The 26817-nt window shown below is 37.6% G+C and overlaps 1 protein-coding gene across 1 annotated transcript in view; it reads left to right on the forward strand.

Annotated features, from left to right (window-relative positions):
- LOC150091663 (uncharacterized) overlaps window positions 1–26436 on the forward strand; it is a 61809-nt gene extending 35373 nt beyond the window's left edge. The window contains exons 8-15 of the mRNA XM_090369156.1: window positions 3658–3836; window positions 11842–11990; window positions 12284–12423; window positions 14967–15066; window positions 15718–15865; window positions 20136–20343; window positions 22968–23107; window positions 26205–26436. Of these exons, the coding sequence (XP_090225282.1) occupies window positions 3658–3836; window positions 11842–11990; window positions 12284–12423; window positions 14967–15066; window positions 15718–15865; window positions 20136–20343; window positions 22968–23107; window positions 26205–26399 (1259 nt within the window). The 3' untranslated portion in view covers window positions 26400–26436. The remainder of the gene's footprint in view (window positions 1–3657; window positions 3837–11841; window positions 11991–12283; window positions 12424–14966; window positions 15067–15717; window positions 15866–20135; window positions 20344–22967; window positions 23108–26204) is intronic.
- The last annotated feature ends 381 nt before the right edge of the window (window positions 26437–26817 follow it).

Genomic DNA, 26817 nt, shown 5'->3' on the forward strand with positions numbered 1-26817 from the left:
CAATTGGGGTGGATGAAATCTATCCAGCTATATTAAGGGACGCAGCATAATTATGAGCGCATCTTTGGATTTAGGAGCAGTCCCTATGGACTGGAGATATACGAATGTATCCCCCATTTCAAAAAGGGGAAGCCACATTACAGACCTTGTTAGCTTACCAGTTAAAGATATAATGCAAGATGTATGCATCTAGATAGGAATGCAATTATACTTCAATCACAGCGAGGAAGCAAGGATTTGTTAAGGTGCTGCTTGTCTGACTAATCTGATTGGATACTGTGATGCTGTAACAAAGGAAATTAAAGCAAATTGATATATATATATTTGAGAAATCTTTATTGCAACAGAGAGATAGTGATGTACATAATAGTGCAGTTGCAACTGCCCATCACGGCACAGGGGTTAATAATGTAATATAAAGACAAAGTTGCCTGAATAAACCAAAAAAAAAAAATAAGAGTACAATAATAATGAATAAGTTAAATAAAGTATTAAAAAATGGATAAATGAATTGGGTATACTAAACATTAAGTGAGTTTACAGAACATTAGTCACAAAATACATAAAATAAGAATATACTGTACATCGAATAGTATAATTATTGAATAATTATACTATTCGATACAGTGAATAATATACAACAATATACATTGAATTGAGCAACATTGATCGTGACTCAAATTATAATATTGGTGGCCTTGGCCACCCACTACGGAGTATTCTTTTTCTATAATGTCGATCCTGATCAAACTTGTTGAAATTGACATCTAGATCTTGGACGCACGATAACATCTGCTGAGGAAGGAACCGATTTGGATTCCTGGAACGCTTTTGATACTGTTGCACATGGAAGACTGCTGTACAAATTGGAGCGGTGTGACATTGGAGACAAATTGCTGCTATGTATAAAGGGATGATTGAGTGGGAGAAGACAGTGAGTAGCTATTAATGGACACTGCTCTTCGCGGGCCAATGTTATTAGTGAAGTCCTCCAGGGTTCTGTGCTGGCCCATCATTGTTTTCTGTTTTTATTAATGATATCGATGAAGGTATATCAAGCTTAATGTCTAAGTTTGCAGATGATACAAAGGTTGACAGGGCGGTTAATGACAGTAAACAGGGTAAGCTATTGCAACAAGGTCTAGAAAAATTGGGTCGATGGGCTGAGAAATGGCAGTTGAAGTTTAACATTGACAAATGCAAGGTACTGCATATGGGTTGCAGTAATCCCAGATTAACATACTAACTGTGCGGTACTACACTCAGCGTATTGGAAAATGAAGATGTCCTGGCAGCTCATGAGGTTTTGTTAATGATATACAGGAACTTTTTCTAGCAGAATATGGAGGTGATAATCCCATTGTACAAGGTTAGGCTGCATTTTGAGTACTGCACACAGGTCTGAAGGTCTTATTTTAGGAAGGATGTAGATCTGCTGGAACAGGTGAAGAGAGGGACAACGAGATTTGTAAAGGGAAAAAAAGGGTGAGCTTACCAAGAACGCTTCAGATCTTCAAATTGCAGCGTCTGGAGACTAGACATCTGTGCAGTGACCTGATTGAGGCATTCAAGGCTTTGTATGTCTTGAGAAAACTCAGTGTTAATGGGATTCTATCTCTTGTTAATACTGCAAATATGAGGAAAGCATAAATTTGAATTGAGGAAGGATGGTTGCAGGATGGATATGCGGAAGTTTGCCTTCAACCAGCCGGTGGCTGATTGTTCTTTTGGAAGTGGGTAGTTTGAAGAAATTCAAGGAAGAACTAGCCAAATTATATAATTATCGGAGGGGATGAACAGATGATGTAGGAAACTTTTTTTTTTTTTTTTTGGCCGATGTTTTATATGCTTACTTTCTTGCATCATTTTCCTATACTAGCACTAATATCAATAATCACAATTCTTTGTGTGTGTGTGCGCTTGCGCATTTATGATTGTCACTACAGTATGCATTTTAATCATTGTTCGTGGTCTGACAGTCAAGATGAAAACACCTTTACCTCTTGCTCTGGATTCAGTCATATTATTATTTTCATTTTCTGTTCATTCCATATGAACGTGCTCTCTTACTATCTCTTTATATGACTACTATAAATACTTACGTATAAATGTGTATTTGTGATTTTTTGAAAATTGTAAATTTTAAATTAACTTAAAAAAATAAAAATAAAAAGAGTGAGAATCATCTTCTGCGGACAAGCGTCCCTATTTAAACTTTGTAAACCACTGAAAAGTCTTCGAACGAAACATCATCTTCTCCAACAGCTGTTTTTCATATTGGGCTTTGTTGAAACCCACGAAATATTAAAAATATCTGATGATGATGTAAATTTACTTAAATTTACTCGCTAAATTGCCCATTTTAAAATGCGACGAAGCTCACTAAATATCTTATCTTCTGTTTAACCCTCGCTGATTTACACAAACTGCAGATAAACTGAGAGATTCACGCGTTACCAAGTTTAGATTATTCGCCTAATACGTTGCGGAAAATCAAAACTGGCTTCGACGCCTTAATTTCATGATACAAAGTCACTCCACGAAGTATTTCATCACAATCCGTACAGTTCCAATGAATAATTTAATAGTTAATAAATTAAATATCAAGAAATTGTAGAAAAATATATAACAATAAAATGAAATAAATTTTAAAAAATAGCAAAGGCCTAATTATGCATTGACCAGTAGGGGGGGCAGAGAAAATCAAATAAATAATGCGAAAAATTATGCTTAGCAAGTAATCAAGTAGAAGACTTCACTATTAAAAAAAATGAAAATATAATTAATTAAAAGAGCTTTTGCAAATGGGAGATTATCGTATTAGGATGTATAAAACTTTCGTTAAAAATAGGATACCATAATGGAGGCAGCGAAAATGGTAAAATCAGTCAATTGAAATACATCTACAACTATTATAAAAAAAGATAATTATTGAATGTTACCGATAAAAGCACAAAAATTTTAATTAGTATTATTAAAACAGTATAAAAATAAATTCGAAAAAATAATTAGCAGAAACTGTTTCATATAGTAATACAGTATTACATAGTGATGCATAATATAGTAATATTCATAAAAATTCGCATATGTACCGATTTTTTATTCAAAAATAAAATCGGTACATACGCGAACTGCCATCGTGAAAATTAATCTTCGGAACTGGAAATATGACATAACATAACGATTAATACAAGAACCCTCCCAGTATTGATTTTAAGTTGAAAAAATATAATTATACAGTTGTTCTCTGTCATGTAAGCAGACATTATTAAAATTTTTGAACAAATTCAGAGGATTTATATATCATAAATAAGTGAATTAATAAGGTGTGTATCAAAGAATGTTTGGATTTTTTCAATATTACGAAATAAAAATTAATTATAATGTCATATTAAAACGAGATCAAATTTACAAATTAATCAACTGAAGCAAGTAGATCCCCGAAAGGGGATCAACTGAATCAGCTATTCGTTATTAGGTAGATGCACCTACGAAAGTGACCAATCAGTGTATCTAATTTTTTAAATTTCTTGTTATTGTTTCTAGAACAAGTGCATTTTTGTGTTGAGATAAAAATTTTACGTTGGTTTAGGATCTTACTTTATGGCTTTATGCTTTATCGTATTATGTAGTGTATAATGTATTCTTTTTTGGCAGTGAGCCAGTCGTGCTCCCCAGATGGAATAGAGTTTACTCTGAAGACCCAAGAGCCATTTAACGGAAGAATTTATACATACGGCTTCTACGACTCCTGTTTCTATGATGGCAATGGAGGGACTATCAGTTCCTTGAAAATGAGTCCCCCACATGGATTTCCTCGATGCGGAACTCAGCAGGTACGTATCACTCTAACCAAAATTCACTTTGGTTGGTATTAAATTAGATACTAATTACAACATTAAGAGTATTTAGAATATTAAATTTTTTATGATTTATTCCAAATGATATTTTAAAACTACTAGTTGTATTATTAGTGTGGCTGTGATAAAATTAGTGTGTAATTACTTTTCTTTGTAATTATTCCTAAAAATTACTTTTTAATAATAGTAATAGCATTCACCATATAGTGCACGAAAGCCATACTTTTGCTGCACTTGCAAAAAAAAGTAGATAAGAAAATACAAATTATATGCTTCCCTCCTTATATAGGTAACTATCCAATTGATCTTTGAATTTATTCATACTGTCAGCCCCAACTACCTGCGAGGGCAACTTGATCCAAAAATCAAAGACTCGTTGACTAAAAGAAAACTTCCTACAATGTGAATTTTGTTTTTGTCCCTGAGTTCTGGAATTCTCTATAACAGTGAAAATTCCATCTCCATTCATTTTACTAACCCCTCTGAGGTGCCTGGTTGCCAAGCTCTGTAGCCCACATAATCGGGAGTCTTTCCTCGTACGGTCGACCTTTTGCCGATCTCACCATTCGAGCTGCCCGTCTTTGGACCCCCTCAAGTAGCACAATATCTTTTTTCAGATGAGGTCTCCATACCTGAACACAGTATTGCAAATGTAGCCTTACAATTGCCTATTAAACAGTGGGATTATAACTTCCCTATCTCTGCAAAAGGTCGACCGTACGAGGAAAGACTCCGATTATGTGGGCTACGGAGCTTGGCAACCACATGGTGTCCTATCACCATGGGCTTTCTTGGTTGCTTGTTTACACTGCTCAGAAATCTTAATATTTTCCCTTATCACAACTCCCAAATATCTTTCTTCCTCCACTGTTTTTAATTCAACCCCATGAAGTGTATAATTTATTTTGGAATTGCTATTCCCCAAGTGTAAGACCTTGCATTTAGCGGTATTAAAACATTAGGGACATAAATTCAAATATTTTGTGTGAGGTGTGTTCTTGAAGTAGTAATAATGTGTGCGCGTGTGTGTGTGATTGGAAATATTTCGCGCTGTCACCGACGAATCCCTTTAAAGCCTACTTAAGCAGTTCTTTTCCTATTGGAAGAAAATCTAGACCCCAGTTTTGTGATCTCCTTTAGTACCTCCTATGATTTTTACTGGATTCTGTGTAATGTTATTTCATGGATCTAGCCCTTTGAGTGCAAAATCTTAGTTATGGGAACAAGAAAAACATAGAGGAGCTTATTTTGAAGAGCAGGGAGTGTCTGATGGAGATTACATCCCTGTTACTCATGACCAGAAATCACACTTACAGACTAGCGTGCCATTTTTCAGTCATTTCCACGATTACTTGTTGTGGAACGTCTCGGTAAAAATGCTGATTGAAAGGTTTGACAGCGGAGAAAATTCTCGATGCACGATCCCATCGATGTAAAAAAATAAATAAAAAACACGATCAACTTTCTGTTTGCATTCCACCGGATTTCTTCACACCAACTGGAATGTGCCAGAATTCATTATGTCAAGTCTAAATTGGATTACTTCATTAAGAGCATGGAAGAATTATTTTTTTCTTCTGCAAACTGTTTTGATCAAACCTTATTAAGGCGTGACAGTGCCGGACCAGAATGATACCGACACTGTCAAGCGCTGGGAAGAAAAATCTTTCTGTGTATGTGGGGTGGGGTGTAATTCAACTTCCTCTGGGCTTACTAAAGACTCCATACATGGACTCAAAGGTCCAAAGAAGAACATTTATTTTTTCGGATGTTGGCTTTTATGTTCACTCCATCTGAGCGTTGGTAAATGTAAAAGAAAAAAAAAGGTTTTCATTTTTTATCTTAGTTGCTGGAAATATTTTATTTTCAATGACTGCAATTGCAGTACTTTTATTGTTTTCTAAAGTGTATTATGAAATTAATCTTGACTGATATGAGTTGGTTTCGGGTTCTTTCAAATAATTTCAAATGCATATAAGAGAAAGTTTCCTAAATCGTCCCACTGCCAGTTTAAAGAGAACTGCTATATTTAACTGAAATCTGATGGTTCTTTACTGAACTAGAAAGTGTTTCCATGATTGATGTTTAATGGTATTGGTTTGTAAACCGTGAGAGGAGAGCAGTGCTAGCAGCTTGAAAAGTAAAACGGCCACACTGAAGCTGTTCCAAAGCAATTTCCGTAAGGATCTTTTGCTTTAGTGAGCAATGATAATTATATTTTCTACATAATTATATACGTAATTTTACACTGTATATAATTATATACAGTGTAAAAGTGTATATCAGAGCAAATACTCAACGAGGTCAATGTGTGTTGCGTCCCCCTCTTTACCGCTAAAGGTTTGGTTTTTAGGCGGATGAGTCAATATCCCAAATCACCTCGATACGATTTGGGAAACGTCTTCTCTTTAAATAAAGATTTCTTTATTTATATTTCAGATTGTAACGTGTCTAAAAGGGCATATGGAAAAAAGTTCCCAAGATATGGCCAAAAATTGGCCTTAATGAGTGCTAGCTATAAATGTAATTTTCCCTAGCAGGTTTTTTCAATTTAAATGGATTGGTGAAGGGAGCAGTGCCAGCTGCAATGCAGAAACTCAAAAAATATAAATTACAGAGCAAGCAGATCTCACAGTCCACAGAAGAATGGTTTTTGTATTCAAAATTGAATGTGGAAAATATTCTAAATGATCAAGGAAGCGGCCTTTTTCTGCACCTGCCAAAAAAAAAAAGAAAAATTCTCCAATCAGTCGTGCATTTCCCATTGCTAAAAAGTGTCTATCCAATTGAACTTTATCAAACTCTCCCCTCGACCACCGTGAAAGATAATTTATTCCACTTATCTACAACATGCTGCCCGAAGGTAAATTTCATGAGATCCATCATTCTGTTAATACCTAAGATTTTATATTTATGGTCCCTAGTTGTTGTTGTTGTTATCTCTCCTACCAATGAAAATATACCTCCCCCCGTTTATTTTACTGGTCTCATTCAGGGGCTTTATCATTAGCATTAGCATAGTAGTAGAGGCATTTGATGCAAGAAAGCAAGCTTATGCAGCATCAGCCAAAAAAATTAAAGTAAAATAAATAAATAAAAAATAACCACTTCCACTTCACCCCTCTGTTCGTTCGAAATACCTGTCCAGCCGAGCCTTAAACTTATTTAGGCTATCAACTTCCACGACAAGGGATGGAATTCTGTTCCACCTACCAACCACCCGCAGGCCAAAGGCGAATTTCCACACATCTAACCTACATCTGTCTTTCCTCAATTTGAATTTATGCCCTCTCAGGTGATTATTCTGAGCAAGAGGAAGAATCCCATCAGCATTGAGCATGCTCAAACCATTCAGGGCTTTGTACACCTCTATCAGATCACATCGCTGCTGCCTAGTCTCCAGACACTGTAATTCGCAAAACTTAAGCCTTTCTTCGTAAGAGCACCCCTTTGTTCCATTCACTAATCTTGTTACCCTGCTCTGTACTCGTTCCAGCAGCTCTACATCGTTCTTGAAATGAGGTCTCCAGGCCTGTATACAGTACTCTAGGTGTGGCCTGACCATTGCCGTATACAAGGGAATAATCACCTCCTTATCCCTGCTAGAAAAATTCCTATATATCATTGACAATACACCATGAGCTACTCTTGCAGCCCGTCTGCACTGCTCAGAAAACTTCATATCTGCCTGCACAACCACCCCCAGGTCCCTTTCATTCTCTACCACTGTCAGTGTAGTACCACAGAGTTGATACGTTGCTCTGGGGTTGCTGTTTCCCATGTGTAGTACTTTACATTTGTCAATGTTAAACTTCATTTGCCACCTCTCAGCCCATCTGCTCAACCTTTCCAGATCCTGTTGCAGCAGCATAGTGTCAGTAGTGTCCTTGACAACCCTGCCAACCTTCGTATCGTCTGCAAACTTCGACATTAAGCTTGATATACCATCATCAATATCATTTATAAATACAGAAAACTATAAAGGACCCAATACTGAACCCTGAGGGATTCCACTAATAACATTAGTCCACGATGAGCAGTGTCCATTGATTACCACTCTCTGTCTTCTCCCCCTCAACCACCCCTTTATCCATAGCAGCAATTTGCCTCCAATGCCACACTGCTCCAATTTGTGCAGCAGTCTTCCATGTGCAACAGTATCCTCAATCAGGTCTTTCTCTAGAGGAGGCACTAGACTGAGAATAGATGATAATGGTCGTTAGTTGTCAAGCTTTGCATTACGCACATTCGAAGCCGTTCTTCATATGGACATCGATTAAAGTCCCTCAACAATATGGTTATCCTTCTTTGAATCCTCACTAGAAGTTCTATATCTTTCTTCAGACTTACAAACCTGAACACAATATTCTAAATGCGACTTCACCACTATCTTGTACAGAGTGACAATGACGATGTGGTTTGTATAAAGTGCAGCAATTGGGAACATAAAAAATATGCCTGATTTAGTGAAAAGGAAGTGATAAGTGATAAAAAATTTTATTTGTGACCTTTGTTAAATTTCAATTAAGAAAGATAAGATCGCCCATTTTTTATCTTTGATTTTGTTTCATTTTAATGTGCCGTCATTTAAAAATTTCCTTTTGAAACCATCCTTATTCTCTGTTTCCCTAGTATTGAAGCGCGATTTAAGAAACTGGTTGCCAAAATCACCTCGGTTGGAGTTTAGGCTGCCTTATCCTATGTGGTTGCACGTCTTCCAGAGAGGGACCGTTAAACTTTGAGATATAGAAATTAAATCGTTAAGCCCCGAATCAGGCTTTTTAAGGAAATAGTAGGACCCCCCGGTTCCTTCTGAAGATTCATAAAGCTTTCTCCATGGGAGCAACGTCTCCAGTAATGATAATCTATCCAGATTTTCTCAATCTGAAGAAAAGATTCTAACTGTTGGAGATAATTTTTGTCATTTTTTGAGTTACCTCCAAAAATTTTCCAACGTTTGTTAGAGATAACTAAATTTATGAGTGCCGAAAGAAATTTCAGAAAATTGCACAATAAATAATTATAAATGAATGGGGGAGCAGGAAACCATATAAATGATAAATGCTGAGCTCTTACCTTTGATAATAAAATGTTACCCGGATGTCTACGTGTATTGTGAGAAATTCGAATAACGCAAGTACTGGAATCTTTCAGTAATATCATTTCCCACAAATTATCGGTGGTAGGAAATGTTTTTAGAGTATTTACTTGTACCTCCACCCTATGACGGAAACCGGAACTAGGAAACGGAAATGGAAATTTTATAGCGGCCCCGACACTGAAATGAAAGAGAAAACGGCTTATGTTACAAAGGCTCACAGGTGAGTGGGTTGTACGACTTCATTACAGCAATATGCAGGTGATTGCCCGTGCAGGGCTTTTTAAAAATATTGACAGTTCGCATTTCTACTAATCTCATGCCTCTTAATGTCATGCGTTACGTTTGTTGATTATGCAGTGGCGGTCAAAAGGAATTTCTCTATTAAAAATAATATTAATAAAATGAAATAGCTGATAATAGCGAAATGGGACAAGAGCATTGACATATTTTGCACTTGATCACATTGAGGATCCCACATTACGAAGCTTGCATTACTCTTACGTAATCCGACATATGATTTCATAAATAAACTATACGTAATGAAGCTCTTTGGTCGCAGTCTGTAAAATGCAGGGAAAATCCATATAACACTGTCGTTCCTGTTTCTATAATCACTAGAATATCGAATTGATTCTCTATAGTGCCCCTGTTGAGCTCACGCTCAAGTCATGAATATGATTTTGTTTTATTCTCGTGATTGCTGTGTTCTAATTTTAACTTTTATATTTTTTCCCTACGACGTTTTTTCAAAATTAAATTGTTTTTACAAATAGATACACTCGAGCTTTTTTAAGGAAACAACACCTTTCTAGAAATATCTTAGCGCCACTTATCGAGATTAATAGTAGTAGTGGGGTTTTAGGAGCATCTGCGACTAAGACAATATTGCTCCGCGTATACTGTCTGTAATGCGTGTGTTCTGTGGTCGATTTTTGTTTTCTGGACGAAAAACTCGAGTTTCCGGGAGAGAAACCATGCTACCGTCTCCTGAAACCGACTAACTCAGCCACGTTGTGAAAAAGGTCCATAAAAATTCCCCATCATCGATGGGTCAGGTCTTTTCCACCCGGTGTGGGGAGGACGCGATTCTCCCAACTATGTTACCCACGAGGGTCTAGATTACTGTAAAATTTTGTTTACACGTCTGTAAATGAACAAGTCACTAAGACCCACTAAAAACACAATGAACAGGCATATAATAAAAAATAACATTCACTAAAAACATTTATGTTTTTATATTTATATTTAACTGTTTCTTATATGTATTTTGTGCCGAATCCAACGATGTTACTGGTTTTTCTCAACTATCAGTATTTTGGCGAAAACTGAAGGTTTTGTTTTTCTCGACATTTACATGTACAATATTATATAAGTGTGTGTGCCAATACTGTAATAAGACCCTGTGGTATTGTATAATACGATTCCCCCCCCCCCTTTTTTTTTTTCTTTGTACTTTGCTTGCAGAAATAAAATGAAAAATCTACGGGTATATATTTAATACCGAAACCGTTTTCTTTCGACAGTCCGATCGGGCTGGAAGTGGCCTCAAATTGAAGCTATTCCTTCCTAGGTGTGCACAAAGTTGTAAAATTTTAAAATTCCGAATAGTTTCATTTTACGGAACGGGCCAGTTTTGTGGTACAAACGAGAATAGTTCAACATTCGCTTCATAGATGCAGCCACAAGAAAATGTTAACTGTTAAACAAATAGTTGTCTAAGTTGCTAAGGCATTTTTTCTGATTAACAATTTAGCTGATTAACAGTTTGCACGTTCGCACAATCGTGTCCTTTGTTCCAAAAAAAAAAATAAATAAATAAAATAAATAAATAAATAATAATAAAACTCTGCTACCAATTTCGAAAATTTCGCAACAGGTACAGCTAGCTGTAGCCATTGCGTACGATAGGCTTAACAGATTTGGTCTCAAATTGAAGATATATCTTCCGATGTGTGCAGAAACATGGGAAAATTTAAAAATTCCGTATAGTTTTATTTTACAGAACGGACCAATTTTCTCTACAAACGCTGCCTACTTTAAAAGAAAGAATAGTTTTATTTTACAGAAATGAGAAAGGATTCGACGCGTACTGGCTTACCTGCGCACTATCAAACACGGACTACATTTCTTCAGGACAGCTAGAGAAAAACTAACTCTGCTACCATTTGCGAAATTTTCGCATGGGGAAAGCTCTAGGAGAGTAAAATTTGAATAGCTGTAGGAGTTTAAAATTTGAATGTTTTTACATGAATTTTATATAAAATTCATGAACGTTTCCATTCATTCATTCGTTCGTTCATTCACTTTTCATATGCGTTTTGCCAAGTTTTACATTCTTATTTCCATAAATTCTGAATATGAGTGTATGTGTAATTTATATTTTTGTAATCATTTATAAGCATTTACGTAGAAATGCGAAGTTAACGTACTTTTAATTATTTGCTTTTTGATTTTCTGTCTTTGAGTATTTCATTTTGCCCATTGCGTTGAAAAAGTTGTTTTCATTGTTGCCTATGCATACATGAATGGAGATGAACTATTAAAACATCTATTGAACACAAAAAAGTAAAAGAAAAGAAATAAATAAAAGCTATTTCTGAACGGAAGTTTCATTGGAACACTGCATTTTTAAATTCACATAATGTGCTACCAGCTCAAGCGAAACGCTCTGGTACACAGATTCGAACCCTATCTTCTGCCATAGAGAAAATACCTTCAACACCAGTCCAACTTCCAATTGTCGAGTCAAACGTCACGCAGTTGGTGTAAATTGTTAAGAATGTATCCTGATTTATCAGAATGTATGTGTCCCTTGCTTTACTTTTTCAGTGAATCAAGAAACGAATTTTGTTTTTTATAATAATATATTTATTTTTGTAGTATGGCGAGGTAATCACCAATATCGTGGTTGTACAGTTTAAGGATGATGTCCAGACCAGCAAAGACAAGAAGTACAATCTAACCTGTCACATGTCTGGACACGGGGAAGCTGTGGTTACTTCAGGCTATTTGGATACGAGAACGGACGGGTGAGTTCATACAGCAAACAAAGGAGGATATTTATATACATCTATAATTTTTTGTTCATAATTGAAAACAGAAAAAAAAAAAAAACGATATTTTTTTCATTTTTTAATAAATAAATCGATTTTCTGTTTATACTCCGCAATGGCAATGGCCATATTCATTTTAAAGTCAGCTAACTTGTATTTATTAATAAATAAAACATATTCCATTATTCACTCAGTTGAATAGAAATTATAGAATCAAAACGTAATCAAATTATCTTTTCTTTAAATAACCTTGTTTATTTTGATTTTAGACGTTATCCGACTCAGATTGAGCACTTGCCTGCGCAGAACATGTTGACTTCAAACGTTGTTCTCCGTATTTTATACCGAGGCGCTCCAACCAACACTATAGCTGTGGGTGACCTCCTGACTTTCAGGCTGGAAACGCGAAGTAATTGTGAGTATTAGTTGAATTTTAAAATAATTCCTAATTATGGAGATCATTCAATAATTCTTGTTCATTTGTAGAGAGAGCTGGCATAATCCCAAGAGGATCTTAATCTCTTAATTTTGACCAATGAGGTATCCTGAACTTTTACTAACTATAACCAGCTGTTGGTAAGCAAATATGAGTAGAACCGAAAAAAATGCAATATAAATTCTTATGGAATATGCGACCATGAAAGTCTCTACTGTAACTGCACGTGCCTAACGCTGGTTCTGGTTGTACACATGTAATACAGTGCCCATCATTAATTTTGCCCTACGTAGAAAGAATGAAAGGGACCTACCTGAAAATTTGCACGCGTAACTGATGTTTTGTGGAAGTAAACGATTAGTATGTCAAGCTGATTGGCGCAGTAGAACGTCCAGTAACATACATGTTACCATCCGACGTAGGAATCTGAAGGTGGTGTAAAAAAAGTGTGTAAAAGCAGGCAAACAAACCGTTGCGCGAAAGGCGACTTTATGAACCGCTGACCAACTTTGAAAAAGGTTGGATCATTGGGTTGTCAGAAGCTGGGTGGTAAATCTACAACTTGCCATTCGTTTGGATCATGATGACCGAACAATTAGGCGCTGTTGACAGCTATAGCTACAGAAAGGTTGCATTAGAAGAACAGTAGAACGGGAGGATCGACGGATCTCCCACCTGTGACAATTCAGATTTCAAAATTCGTAACGCCATCCGAGTCTTTGTGCCTGTGTCGAAGGGCAGGATTAACAGATGACTGCAAGTGAAGCTGTATTTTCACCTTCTTTGTCTCATCTGCCTGTGACGCCATTCCATCGTCCACAGCGTCTGCAGTTCTGGGGAGGGAAGAGGAAGAGGGCTTCTTGGGATTAAGAATGGTTTAGTGATAAAAATCACGTTTCTGTTTGGGATCTAGGTTGTTTGGTTTGTTGTAGGGCTTCACACGCATCAGCAACTAAGGCCATATTGCGCCGTATGCGATATACACTGTGCAGTCACTTTATTAGGTACACGTACCTATTAGCGTGTTGAACCTCCTTTAGCCTTCAAAACAGCCTGAATTCGTCTAGGCATGGATTGAACAAGATGCTGATAACGTTGTGCAGGAATGGAGTACTATGCAGACATGAGTGTGTCACGCAGTTCCTTGAGATTCAACGGAGATGCAGCGAACAGCCCTTTCCAGCTCATTCAAAGATGTTCAATAGGATTAAGATCCAAGGAACTGAGCGGGCCACTGCAGCAAAGAAAAGTCATTGTCATGTTCCTGGAACCATTCCATAGTGATTCGGGCTTTGTGTACCGGCGCGTTATCCTGCTGGAACCATCTGACTGAGGATAAACTGTCAACAAGAACGGATTCACTTGGTCAGCAACGATGTTTAAGTACGATGTGGCATTCAGACGTGAATCTATGTGTATCAATAGACCCAACGTGTGCCAAGAAAACATTCCCCACACCATAACACTGCCTCCACCACCTTGCACAGTAGTCATCAGACATGACGGGTCCATGGATTCATGTTGTTTTCGCCAAATTCTGAGCGTTCCATCAACATGATGCACCAGGAACTTCGAGTCGTCAGACCAAGCAACTGTTTTCCAATCCTCGATAGTCCAGTGCTGGTGTTGCTGTGCCCACAGGAGGCATGCTCTTTTGTTCTTCATTAATAACAAAGGTACGCAATGTGGCCGTCGGCTGTTGTAGCCGACTGATAGCACTGTTCACGGAGCCCATTATCCATACCGAAGTGCAATGTATTTCGTAAATGAATAGTGCTGAATTGTTATACAAACTTAATCATTTATTATCTACACTGATATCTTTCACTTCACTTTCATTTTAAAGCGTGCACTCAAGTCGAGTTAGTTGGGCCTATTTCAATGATGAACAGTATGTATTGGTCCACTTTAAAGAAACTACCATGATGTGAGTACAGCAGAATGTTCTCGAGAATTTGTATTTTATTTCATATATAAAAAGGGACAGCCTCCTCCTACCCTACAGCTACCAAACCATGTTTAAAAACGGATCCCAGCTTTTCTCTGGAAGGTTTTGAAGGGTTGACACATTCTGCATTGTAAACAGGACACCCTTATGATCACCCCATTAAAATGTTTTGGACGAAAACCAAATATCGAAACAAATAATACTGATTGTACTTTTAAAAAGTTCCATTTTTTCCTCCATTGTTGCAGTTTTCACTGCAGGACCCATTCGATTGATTCGATCCTGCTTCCACCACTACATGGATATCAGCTTGAGAAACATTTTTATCCCTGTAGTGTGGATTTTGCTTTTAAGTAAATATTACGAAACATTTTATCTTTCATCAGTGCATTTCGCATTAGTAATTTAACATAACTTTACTCCATTCGTTTTATAAATTAGGAAAATTTTCATTTACCGGCTTTAGATATATTTGTATAATTTAAACAGATCGTAAAGTAAAATGTGGAGTTATTGTAATAGTGGCACGGGTAACAGCAACTAACATTTTTTTTATCTTTCTTTTCAGTCCACCACCATTTCGAATACTACAGTGAAATTTTCGCAACCAATGTGATTGCCCGAGATCCTTATTCTGGTAGACAAGTTCACCTTATTGACACTAGAGGGTAAGTTGATTTTATTATTTTCTTAAAAAGAATATTACGAATAGTTCTTAATTTATTTTTACTGTTTTCAGGATATAATTTTAATTTGAGGAAATATTCCGAAAGAGATATACAGTCATTCTGCAGCTACCAGAAAACATCAAAAACTTGCAACGTGTCACTGTATTCTTGGACATACATTCTTCCGTCATTTACTTGAGTGGTTGTAGGGTGGTGCTGCCGTTCCGCGAATTAATGATCAGCTTGTGTAAATAAATTACTCCGGTTATTGACTACAAAACCTTGTTAGCAGGTATTTAATTACTGAAATTAAATAAAGTAAATGCTTGTTGCAGTCAATTAATCCAAGCTTCCTACGTTTAGAGAAGCATCCGTTCCTGTTGTTTTCATAACAAGTCCTTTTCTGCATGTTCTAAAATTTTACCTATGGCTAACAACGTTTTGTAGATCCTCCCTGTTCTGTAAATACGCTTCATTTTTTTTTTTTTTTTTTTTTTTTTTGCTTCAACTCCGTCATTAGCCAGGTTGAATTTTTAGAATTTTTAATAAGTACGATTATAGGGTCTTTTGTAAATTATCATGACCTACTGTTAGTATTGTGGTTAATATTCTATAAACATTGAATTTCAAATAGCTGTTTATATTTTGCAGATGCCCTGTAGACATGTACGTTTTTCCCGAACTGCATCGAACTCCTGATGGCGCCTTGGAAGGAGAGTTTTATGCTTTTAAGATTCCAGACTCAAATCTTCTCGTATTCCAAGCTACAGTTCGAACTTGTGCCCGCCACTGTGAGCCTGTAAGTAATCTTCAAGTGCAGACGAAAACCATTTCATTTCTCGAAAGACTAATATTAAATTTTTTTCTGCATGCTTTCTTTCTTTCTTTGTCATTGCCATTTACTGATTCATTGATATGTGTATGGAATACTTATTTCTGATATCACATTTGGATTCACTGTTTTATTATGGCAAACACTAAGAGAAATCCATATGCACAATTAGAATGGGCCACAAATCTCCACAGAGCTGAAGTCAGTAGATGGTAGTAAAAAAAGAGCATGCAGAAAAATTTCTCAAATTACTGGTAGTCACTTTATGCTCGGCCGGCAAACCTTTCAAGAAATAAAAAAACTTTTGTTTACACTTAAAAAAATTAGTTTTTTCTTTAATTACAAAAAAAATTAAAATAGGTTTTTATATCCCTACGTATAATAGGTATTTGTAATCTAAATAACTATGTGTAAGTTTTATTTGTATCCACAATAATCTTTAGCCTGTTGAAAATAGGCTAACGATTCACCTGGTTTCACCCCCAAATATCTTATTGTAGGTTAAGGTATTAATTACGTATCTGTAAACAAACTAGGTCTGCGACGAAACAGGAATCTCATATTGAGAAGTAACTTCACAAATTGTTTCAGTATTATGCTACTCACTTTATATTAAAAGCACTGCTCCAATGGAAACGTTTTGACCTGGTTGGGGTCTTCGGTGGATGAGTAGGCAATATGAAGTGAAAATCAGACGAAACGGCAATGAGAAATATCCACCATAGGTGAGATGCTATATAACGTTTAAGTTTGAAAAATCAAGTAACTATTTAGGGCAGAAGCCCCAGGCAACGACAGTTATATAACATTATGCTGTTCAGCCTTCGTATATAACATATGTTAAATAAGGTAACATATCTGTCATAGCTTGAGGTTTTTGCCCAAAATATTAATTTGATCCCCAAATAACCTTGAACGTATTGAAAACGGATTTTAGTATTGCTCCATTCGAGTATTTCGAGAATAATAGTGATTTCTCTGTATAACTTCTCAGTGGTAACCTATTAATTGTTTGGTTAGTGTTCTTTTGATTTTTTGTTGTTAGGCCAGTTTAGCCATATCAAAAACCCTGTTTTCGGAAGGGAAAAAATATACAAACCCTGTTCGAGGCCAACTAACTCAGCTTCATTTGATAAAACCCCATAAAAACGCTTCCCATCTAGATGATACTCGAGCTCACTGCCCTCCCACACCGTGCGTGGAACGGATAGTGTCGTAACTTACTATGCTCTCAAGGAGTGCTTAATCCAACTGACCTGACGTGATTCAATATCATGAAAAGCTAACTCTCAAATAGGGTGATCACAGTAAACGCTCCTTATCAGAAACTCACAAGACGGATACACCATTTCTGCCAACAGGGCTCGGTCCCCGGGGCCCACCTTATGGAACATGGTGATGGACGAATTTCTATGCCTTGACCTCGGGGAGGTTCGTTCACAAGCCTTTGCTGATGACCTCATCATGACGGTGGCTGCAAATTCCAGCGCCCAGCGGAAGACCTTGGCAAACCACGCACTCCAAATCCGCCGTTACTGGGCAAAAACACACTGCCTGACCATAACACCATCAAAAACAAACTCTCTGCTTCTTAAATGAACTCTTTGTATTACAAGACCGCCGCAGATTAAAATTGGAAACAAGACCATAAAGTTGCCGGAGCAACTGAAATATCTTGGCATAGTACTAGACAGAAAACTCTCCTTCCAAGCTCATCTCAAATACATCAGAACCAAAGTAAGGAACTATACTGCCATGGTTGCTAGGATCTCCCCTCGGGACTGGGGTCTCAACAAGCGAACCCTCTCGTTGTATTACAAGGCTATCTTCATTCCTGTGATTACGTATGCAGCCGGAGTTTGGTTTGGCAAGGCTATGACTGCAGTAAACAGACTAATCCTGGATTCCACTCAGTGCACGGTCCTGCTCTCCATCTCTCGTGCCTGCTGCACTGCGAGTACTCACGTCCTCCAGGTCCTGGTGGGGGCCCTCCCCCTCGACCTGGAATGTTGTATCATCTTTCTAAGGGCGTGTCTCAGACCTGCTTGGGATTCGAACTGAATCTTACCAACAACCAAAAAATAGAGAAGAAGAGACTTCAAGCACACATGCAGCAGGTGTGGACCGCTGGACAAATTCATCCAAGGGGGAAATCACCAGGAGATTCATCCCAGTTATTAGCAGAGTCTATCCAAAATCCCCAACATGGTTTTCCCCAGGCCTGTATGCCACATATTTGCTTACTGGCCATGGTGCAATAAAGGCAAAACTAACAAACTTTGGCCTAGAAGAGGACCCAACATGCTGTTGTGGAGGAAATGAGGACTGGGATCACCTCGTGCACGAGTGCCCCCTCTACGGTGGCCTCCACTGTCAGCTTATCACAAAGCTGACTTATATACCAAATGGCAAAGAAAACCGCCTACTGGATACTAAGGAAGAGTATCAAGCTCTCACCAACTACGCACAGCAGCTTTTCTTGAGGAGAAGACAACTAATCGCAGCAACGTGATGTCCCTCTACTAAATGAACCCAGGGAACCTGATGGTACTGCAACAGGGCAGCAAAACTTGACCAGCATTACCATCGTTGGTCGGGACTACCATACATTCTCCAAAGATGTCACCTACCAAAGATAACTACCAAGTGAAGAACCTTTGAATAGAGACAACCCACAAATTAAGACAATCTAAGAAAGACAAAAGGTTTGTATACTACTGGACTTGACTCTCACTTATGTGACCAATAAGATAATCTCCTAGATGAAAACTGACAACGCCACCGGCCTGCCATTAGATGTCAACTGCTTTTCTTGACCAACTAGCATTCTGAACCGGGTACCTTAACTTGGTTCACTTTAAACCCCCGTCCCCTGGTAGGGAGATGGAGGGGACGGGTTTCTGTCCCCTCCCCATCCCTGCCACCTCCTTTTTCTCCTGGTGGGACTAGTCCCGCTGACCTTTCTGAGGTTGCCTTCCCTATCATCCCCATATTTCTATTTGTCCCTCCCTTCTTCAGTCTGTACCCCCTGCTCTAACTGAATATGCATTCTATTTATTTTTTTATTTTTCATTTTTTTTAGAGGCCCTTGCCACTGAAATCTTAGGAAATTAGGTGGCAGGGCCTGCCAGAGTACTTACTTCTAATGCGATCCCGCTATGCCTGACCTGCCTCCTCGTGGCTAAGTGTGGGCAATGGGGGTCCCACCAGTGGCCCAACAGCTAAAAGGTCAGAGGAACAACACAACATGACACTATACAACATAAACATGTACCTTACACTTTTTAAAATCTCTTGCCTTCACAGTGTTCTGTGTTTAACAAACAGAGTACACAACACGGAGATGGGGGAAACCTCTGGGGCCGTTAGACATGAACACTTTACACTTTGACCTGACGTGATGCACACAGTGATTGTAATCACCGTCCTCCCACACCCAGATGGAAAAGGCTCCACTTTGAATCCTTGGAATTACGCGAGGAATTTTTATGAGATTTTTTACAATGTGGCCGAGTTAGTTGATCTCAAGCGATGGTTGCATAATCTCATCTCCGGAAACTTGCGTTTTCTTCCAGCAAACCGACCTAAGAATTCACACTATTTCAGATAAAATATATTGTTTTGTTTGTTATTTGGTTTTTAGGATCATTAGCAACAAAAGCCATATTGCTCCTGGGATATGCGGTGGTCATTCCCTGACCTTTCCGCATCCTCCGTATTTGGTGGTCCCGGGCTCGAACCCCGGTCTAATCAAGAAGCGTGTACTACGCACTGCTGCTCTTGCCCACCTGGCTACGGAGGGGCCGATACAATATATTGACACTTCATAGCATTATTTTCTTTTGCACTTAGCACATTACTGACATATAAAATATTGACAAATACTCTATCTCAACTAAAGTGACAGCCGACCGGGCTAGCCGAGTGGGTAAAGTACCTGCCCGGCAACCCAAAGGTCGCGGGTTCGATTCCCGCCTCGGGCTTGGATCAAAGTACTGCAAAAACCTTGGGAGGTGCAATATGGCCACAGAAGCCGATGCGCCAACAACTACCAAATCAAAAAAAAAAAAAAAAAAAAACTAAAGTGACGAATTCCAACTCTTTGAGTTCATTTCAGCATAAAAATTAAAAAATATATTTTTATTTAAATTTTTTTATTTTTGTCTAAAATTTAGATATCAGTCGTTGCTTAATAAAAAATTATATGATTTAATTATCATTCTTATATTTCCAATAGGTAATGTGCAATGACAAAGGACGTCTGGGATCGTTTCCATCGTGGGGTAGAAAGAAACGTGCTGTGAGCGCTAAAAGCAACGGTGGAAGAAGCAAACCGAAAAACTCAACGTCAGAGAACAGTGTGGACGAAGAGGCTGAGAAGGTCCATGAATTATTAACAGTGTACATGTCCAGATCAGACATGCCAGAAAGTGATCCATTAGCAGGTACCTTTTAAAAGAGTTCATCTCTTTTCTTTCATCACAATAAATATTCTCAGTAATCTCAGAATCCGAAGACGTTCTCTGTCTCCATACATGAAATCCATTTCTCCTATTTTTACAACCGTTACTGAGAGTTTTTGACTATTTTTACTGGATATTCGAAAACGCGCCCTTGTAAAAATTACATTTATGATAAATATAGATGTTATTTGTATTTGTCTATCTAAATACATTACATATGCAACCTCCTAATGGTAGTTGTCTTTTCCAAATATTCTAAAATCGCGTATGCAATGACTGACAATATGAATATAAGTTAGTCGGTCTCAGACGATAGTAGCGTGGTTTTTTCTTATAGAAACTCGGATTTTTCATCCAGCAAAATACAAAATCGACCTCAGAACACACACATTTTACAGACAATATACACGGAGCAATATGGTTTTGGTGGCTGATGCGCCTAAAACCCTACTATATCAGCAACCGTACAGTGATAAAATCATGAAAGACATCCAGAATGATTTCAAAAATCAATAATACACGACCACCAAAGAATATAGTTAAGCTGGCAAAAGACGTTTCAGGTCCTTTTCATTTAAGGAATGACCCTTTAATTGAGTGGAGCGTTCACCGAAATCATTCCGGATACAGGCTCAGGCGCTTGGAGGTTCCATGTTCACAATCAGAGATGTCAGCATGAAACTATATCGCTGTTAGTGAATTCAACGACAGACATGCAGAAACGATATTGCACCCTGTGAACGTTTCATGGAAGTTTTTCCAACAGTTCTTGCGCATACCAAAATGGTGTTTTCCTACAAGTGTGCAAGTTACCGTAGCACAAATGTGTATTTCTGGAGCAAGGAGAACTAGAATACAAAGTACCACAAGTTATGATATGGAATGCAAAGTCTGCGATGCACTTGTTTAGTCCATATTCCTGTGGGGATTCCATCGGTCAAACAACTTACCTTAACATATTATAGGAATGCTTGTGCCTCGGGCGGGACGTTTCACTAGTCAGGTGTGGTTTCAATCAGATGGGTCCCCCAGCCCATTTCACTATCAATCTGAGGAGCTCGAGGACAAAGTGTTTCGAGGCAAGGAGCCATGGCTCGCAAACTTTGCGTTCCAGTGGGTTAAATAAAAACGAAGTAGAGCAAAAGCAAACGAAGTTCCAGTTCCTCAGTTATGTGGTAGGACAACTGAGTAACATGAACATGTGTAATTCCTGGAGCAGCAACCACACAAGTTGTGTGCATATGATTTCATCGGAAGTTAAACAGTTCCGATGAAATCACAATTCCACAACTAGAACAAGCTGTGCGAGATACATTTTTTGCTATCGTTTCTTCAATATTTGAATGGATTATGAAATTGTTGCAACAGAGTCGTGTTAACATAGCGTTACTCGTATGTCACTTACATGATTCTACGGATCCTAATCCAGATTCTCTTTTTACCACTTTTTTTTTTTATATAAGAGATATATGGTCTCGTTGTTCCTCTTCTGAACATTTTAGGCAACTACAGTCTTCATGGTAGTTGTTATGCTGCTGCCTTTAATTAAGCGCCCCTTTAGTTTCAGGAACGTGGACTGATAAACCTCCTCTCAAAGGAACGTGGACTGATAAAATTCCTCAATTATTATAATAAGAAATAAAAATAATTCTAATCGTAATCTATCGATTTTAAAATCACTTGGCATTTTTCAAGAAATTCGGGCACACTAGCTAACTTTTATTAATGGGCATGTATGCTTTATGAAGATACCAAAATTCAAATAAAACGCTTTGCTATTGGAAAAGGCACTGCTTCGTCCCCAAAACACCTATTACTCTTATTTATAAACAGTCCCCGAGGTATGAAATTCATAAAAATTCAACTCCAGTGAATGAGCGAATTTTATTTATTTACTTTATTATTATTATTATCTGCACAATATTTATCTTGTCATTTCATTACTAATGATATTCATTATTTCACTAACGTATAGGTTAGTGCAATGCGATCAGTTTAATTCGTAGCCATCTACCAAAGTAGTTAAATTGGCGTCGTTTTAATTATATATCATGTTGTGAATTACACTTCATAACTGGGTTGTCACTATTGCAACTGTAGGGTAACTGCCCACCCACCGATGAGAAGATAATAAGCTTCGAAACGGTGCCGTCTGAGTGGTGGTATCCGCCGAGAATAATAACAATACCATGGCAACTAGTGAAGGTATTCACAATATGAGATATAATTAAAATGATGCCAATTCCAATACTTCGGTAGATGGCTACAAACTAAACTGATGCCATTGCGCTAAGCTAGCTGTACGTTAGTTATTCTATTACATAGCATGAGGCTCTTGGCCTAAAATACTCCATAGTCTGTACTGATTAGATCTGAAAGTAAATATTTGTTGAATACGCGAATTGTATTAGCAGAAGATACAAGTGCAGATCCTCATTGAATAAGAAGCATTAATATTGCTTTAAAAAATTTCATTTCTTTTTTTTTCAAAATAAATTAAGTTCAATAATAATTTATAATTAAATAAATCAAATTTGGAATTGAAGATTTAATGGGATATTCTTTATCTAAGGAGAATAATTGTTTGTTTTTTTTCCCCCCAAAAGTTTCCAAGTCGCCGACAGTATGCGTGGCTCAGTCCGGGTATTACTCCTTGGTTGTAATTGCAGTGATTCTGGTGTGTGTCGTTGTTGGAGCAGCAGCTGTTGCTTTTATCTTTTTCAGGAAATATAAGTTGGCGGTAAGTGTATTCTTATAGGCATTTTAATAACTTAAAAAAACAAGAATGAAGTCTGAAAAAAATTACTATTGTTGTAAACTGAAAAAGAGCACCCGGAATTTATGGTTTGAACTCAGAATATTTAAATATGCAGTAAAAATACCTCACGCCCAGACTACTGAACTTACCATCGATTGTGTACCCAACTTAAACTTGTCCATTTTCATCATTCCAACTCTGAACTTTGTCTTTGCGGATCTATCGAGGATTCCACCAACGTTCTTTCCTTTTCCCCCTATTTTCAATGAATTTCGTTCACGGTTACTGTCTGTCACTGATTCTGTTACTACAGATCAGGAATCTAGCTTCATTTTCTCTCCTACTTTCAGTCCTCTCAGAATTTCTCACACTCTGTCTTTCTTAAAATACGACAGTTACTGTCTAAATTATAAATCTATTTTGTATTTATCGATCAATACTTAAACTTAAAATCATTCATAACTTCCAAATTGACCTCGTGGATAGCAACTCCTAGTAGGATCGCGTCCTTCCCCACACTGAGTGGAAAAGACCACTGTTCGAGTTCCGTCGATTATTTTTATGGATCTTTTTCACATCGTGGCTGAGTTAGTCAGTCTCAGGAGAGGGTAGCATGGTTTACTCTCTTTCTCTCTCTCTCTCTCTCTCTCTCTCTCTCTATCTTCTGGTTTCCTTGGTTCGGGACTCGGGAATTTGCGGTATAATATTACCTCCAGTTGGTGCGGGATATTTTGCCTTTCCTGGGCAGCCAGTGATTGTAGACACCCGGCTCCTCGTGGAAAGCGGCTTTCCTGATGGCTGGTAGTCCAAACACAAACAACATTATAAGCGCAAATTGGGCTAATTCTACAGAATCTGAGAAACACGGTGGAGTATTATTATAGTATGCATTGGCTCTTGGCACACAAACAACACTAATACAACTCTAAAGTATGAAGCGCAAAATGATATTTTAAAAATCAAATTATAAATACATAATTGTACAAGTTGGGCACATTCACGATCTGTACGTAGCGTCGAGCAATGTTTCATACAAAATTCATCGATATTATATTGTGGATGCCCTTCACCATGAGTCGACGAAAACTGTAAGAATTTTTGAAATTCCCTTCAATCGTGGATGTCGTTAGCCGATCTCAGGTGGAAGAAATAGGGTTTTCCACCTCAGTTATTTCCAAGTTTTTGAACATAATAATTTGCTTACTCAAAACTCCATCAACTCTCAGCCTCATAATACATTTTTAAACAGTGGACCCTATCCCATGTTTTTAATCCATTATTGCAGAGATGAAACAACTCATTTTAACCCGCTGGACTCCCAAACAGTAGAACAGATGAAGAACGGAGGGAAAAGGCGAATGACAGTAGAATACTATTTCATATTAAGGTCACCCAAGAAAAACAAAATCTCAACCACTCGTGTGTATTATGTTCGTAAATTGCGTGTGTTTTCTGGTCAGTGTGATTGTTTTGACAGACGAAAACATTTACGATTCTGGAACAAAAACCTGGCTGTCCTCGTCTGAGACCTATTAACTCGGCCATAATATTAAAAAGGCCCATATAAAAGTTCCTCTCGTCATGACGAGATTTCGAACCCAGACCTTTTACACGGTGTGGGAAGGACGATGATTTTGATTTTGCAGCAAGGGAGGAAATATGACAGCAGCAAAGCAAAGTGGGCTGTTTAAAGAGGAAGCCGCATTCTGCACAAAAACTCAGTTTGCTTAACTCAATATTGACATGGCATACTAACTCCGTAGGTTTCGGACATTTCTGGGGTGTCATCGGTGGTAAAATGGGAACTGTGAGTGAATGATCTAACTACCCAGTAATGACAAATAAGCACAATACGTGGGATGATTAATGGTACAGAAGTTTTAAAAGCTCAGTTATACAGTGATATTTTGTGACTCTGTCTCTCTCACGTGGATGATGAGGCTTTGCCTAAATTCATCGATCTTTTAAATTTCAAATTAGTTAAAAGTAATAACAGGTATATAAAAATCCCACCCTAATCTGAAACCCTCGTTAGTTCAAAGAGATAGTAGATCAGACGTATAATGTATAAGACAACGAATTATCGAAGCTATGAGACCGGAATAGGTCTAAATTCTTAATTTTTGCGATCACGAATTTCCAGCTTTTTGTGCAAGAGGTCAGTCAACTTTTTAAATCAGTTGTTTAGACAGTTAAGTCTAGGCAGTGGTTCCCAAACTTTTTTTTTACCTTGCACCCCTTTAAAATATTTGAGAGATTTCACGACCCTTCCCCGGGGTGGACGCATCCTGCAATTTCTGATTCTCTGGTCTAGGGAAAGAGTCTTAAACTATGAAAAACTATATTAAAGTCATTGTACACCTCCCAAATGGTGCCTTTCTGTACATAGCTACGGTTGTTTAAAAAATATGAAATTTCACGAAAAATTATTAGACACCAAAACAAGATTAAAAAAATATTTTTGGCAACTTTATCAAACACATGCCCAAATTATGCATCACTTCTCGTAGGGTCTGACAATCGGGATGTCACGATTATTTATGAATGTGCTCAGATCTGCAACCCCCTCATTTGGATTTGGAACAGTGTTCTGATCCAATTTCTGGCCCACAGCAGTTTCACGTTGTTCGCGAATAGGATAGTGGAAGAATATGGGGAGGGAGGGAGGGAGGGGATAGGCAAGAAAAGCACTTACCTCCCCGGACTTTAAATTCAACTTTTAACAGTACTTAACACTTCCAACATGAATTCTGCCTTGCTATCTGCTATATTTCGTTGCAACTTCAAGTGTTGTAGATATAAGTGATTCAACGCAATGTTTCTTCCCCGATTCGATGATAGATCGAAAAGGGAGGGGGAAAAAAACTTTTGGCTGATCGTCATATTTTTAAATATGATTATTGTATCTTAATTTTTTTCTAATTGCAGTTCTCGATTAGAAAAAAATGCAAATATTGTATTATATTCTGCATTTTCAAAGATATATACATAAATTGTTTGACAGTTGTATACATTAATATGATGCGGTATTTTATATAAAGTTTATTCACTCGTATTAATAATACTAAATAAAATATATTTTCAGGCCAAAACAGCTGCCGTCACGGCTCCTCATCCAGCTCTCACTAATCTTTATGTCTCGCAGTTCCACCACGGACCAAAGATTGAGGATCCCAGTGAACCAATTTATACCGATCCATCTCTGTTCGAACGTTCACGAAGCATGCGCAGTATGATGACTATCAATCCTCTTGGAAAACTGAAAACAGAATTTGAATGACAATGTTTATCGTTATGCTAATCTACGAAGTTGTCATGTAACCGTACGAAAAAAAAGGGTGGAGATTGGGAAACGTCTATTGTCACCAGTCTCCCCATGATTTTCCAAAAAAAAAAAAAGAACTTTTATGGAAGTGAGCAAAAAGAATATAGGGTGCTGTACTAGGCTTGCAAAACCTCTGATGCTTTCAGTACATTTATCCTGTGATTTTATTCTTTCTTTTCGTTATTCATATTCATTTGTTTACTTTAGCTGGGCTAAAGTGACAAATTGATTTCATTATCGTAAACGTCTTCACACGAACATCTCGTAGTTTAAGGAACATTCACGCATAACATTCATCTTTCTAATTATATTTACCCCTTCTGACTTGAAATAAAATTACGATAATTTTAAATTTTCTTCCTCTGTATATTAA

Source organism: Mastigoproctus giganteus, chromosome 1 (assembly GCF_048544385.1).
Source record: "Mastigoproctus giganteus isolate SK-2022 chromosome 1, ASM4854438v1, whole genome shotgun sequence".
Lineage (NCBI taxonomy): Eukaryota > Metazoa > Arthropoda > Arachnida > Uropygi > Thelyphonidae > Mastigoproctus > Mastigoproctus giganteus.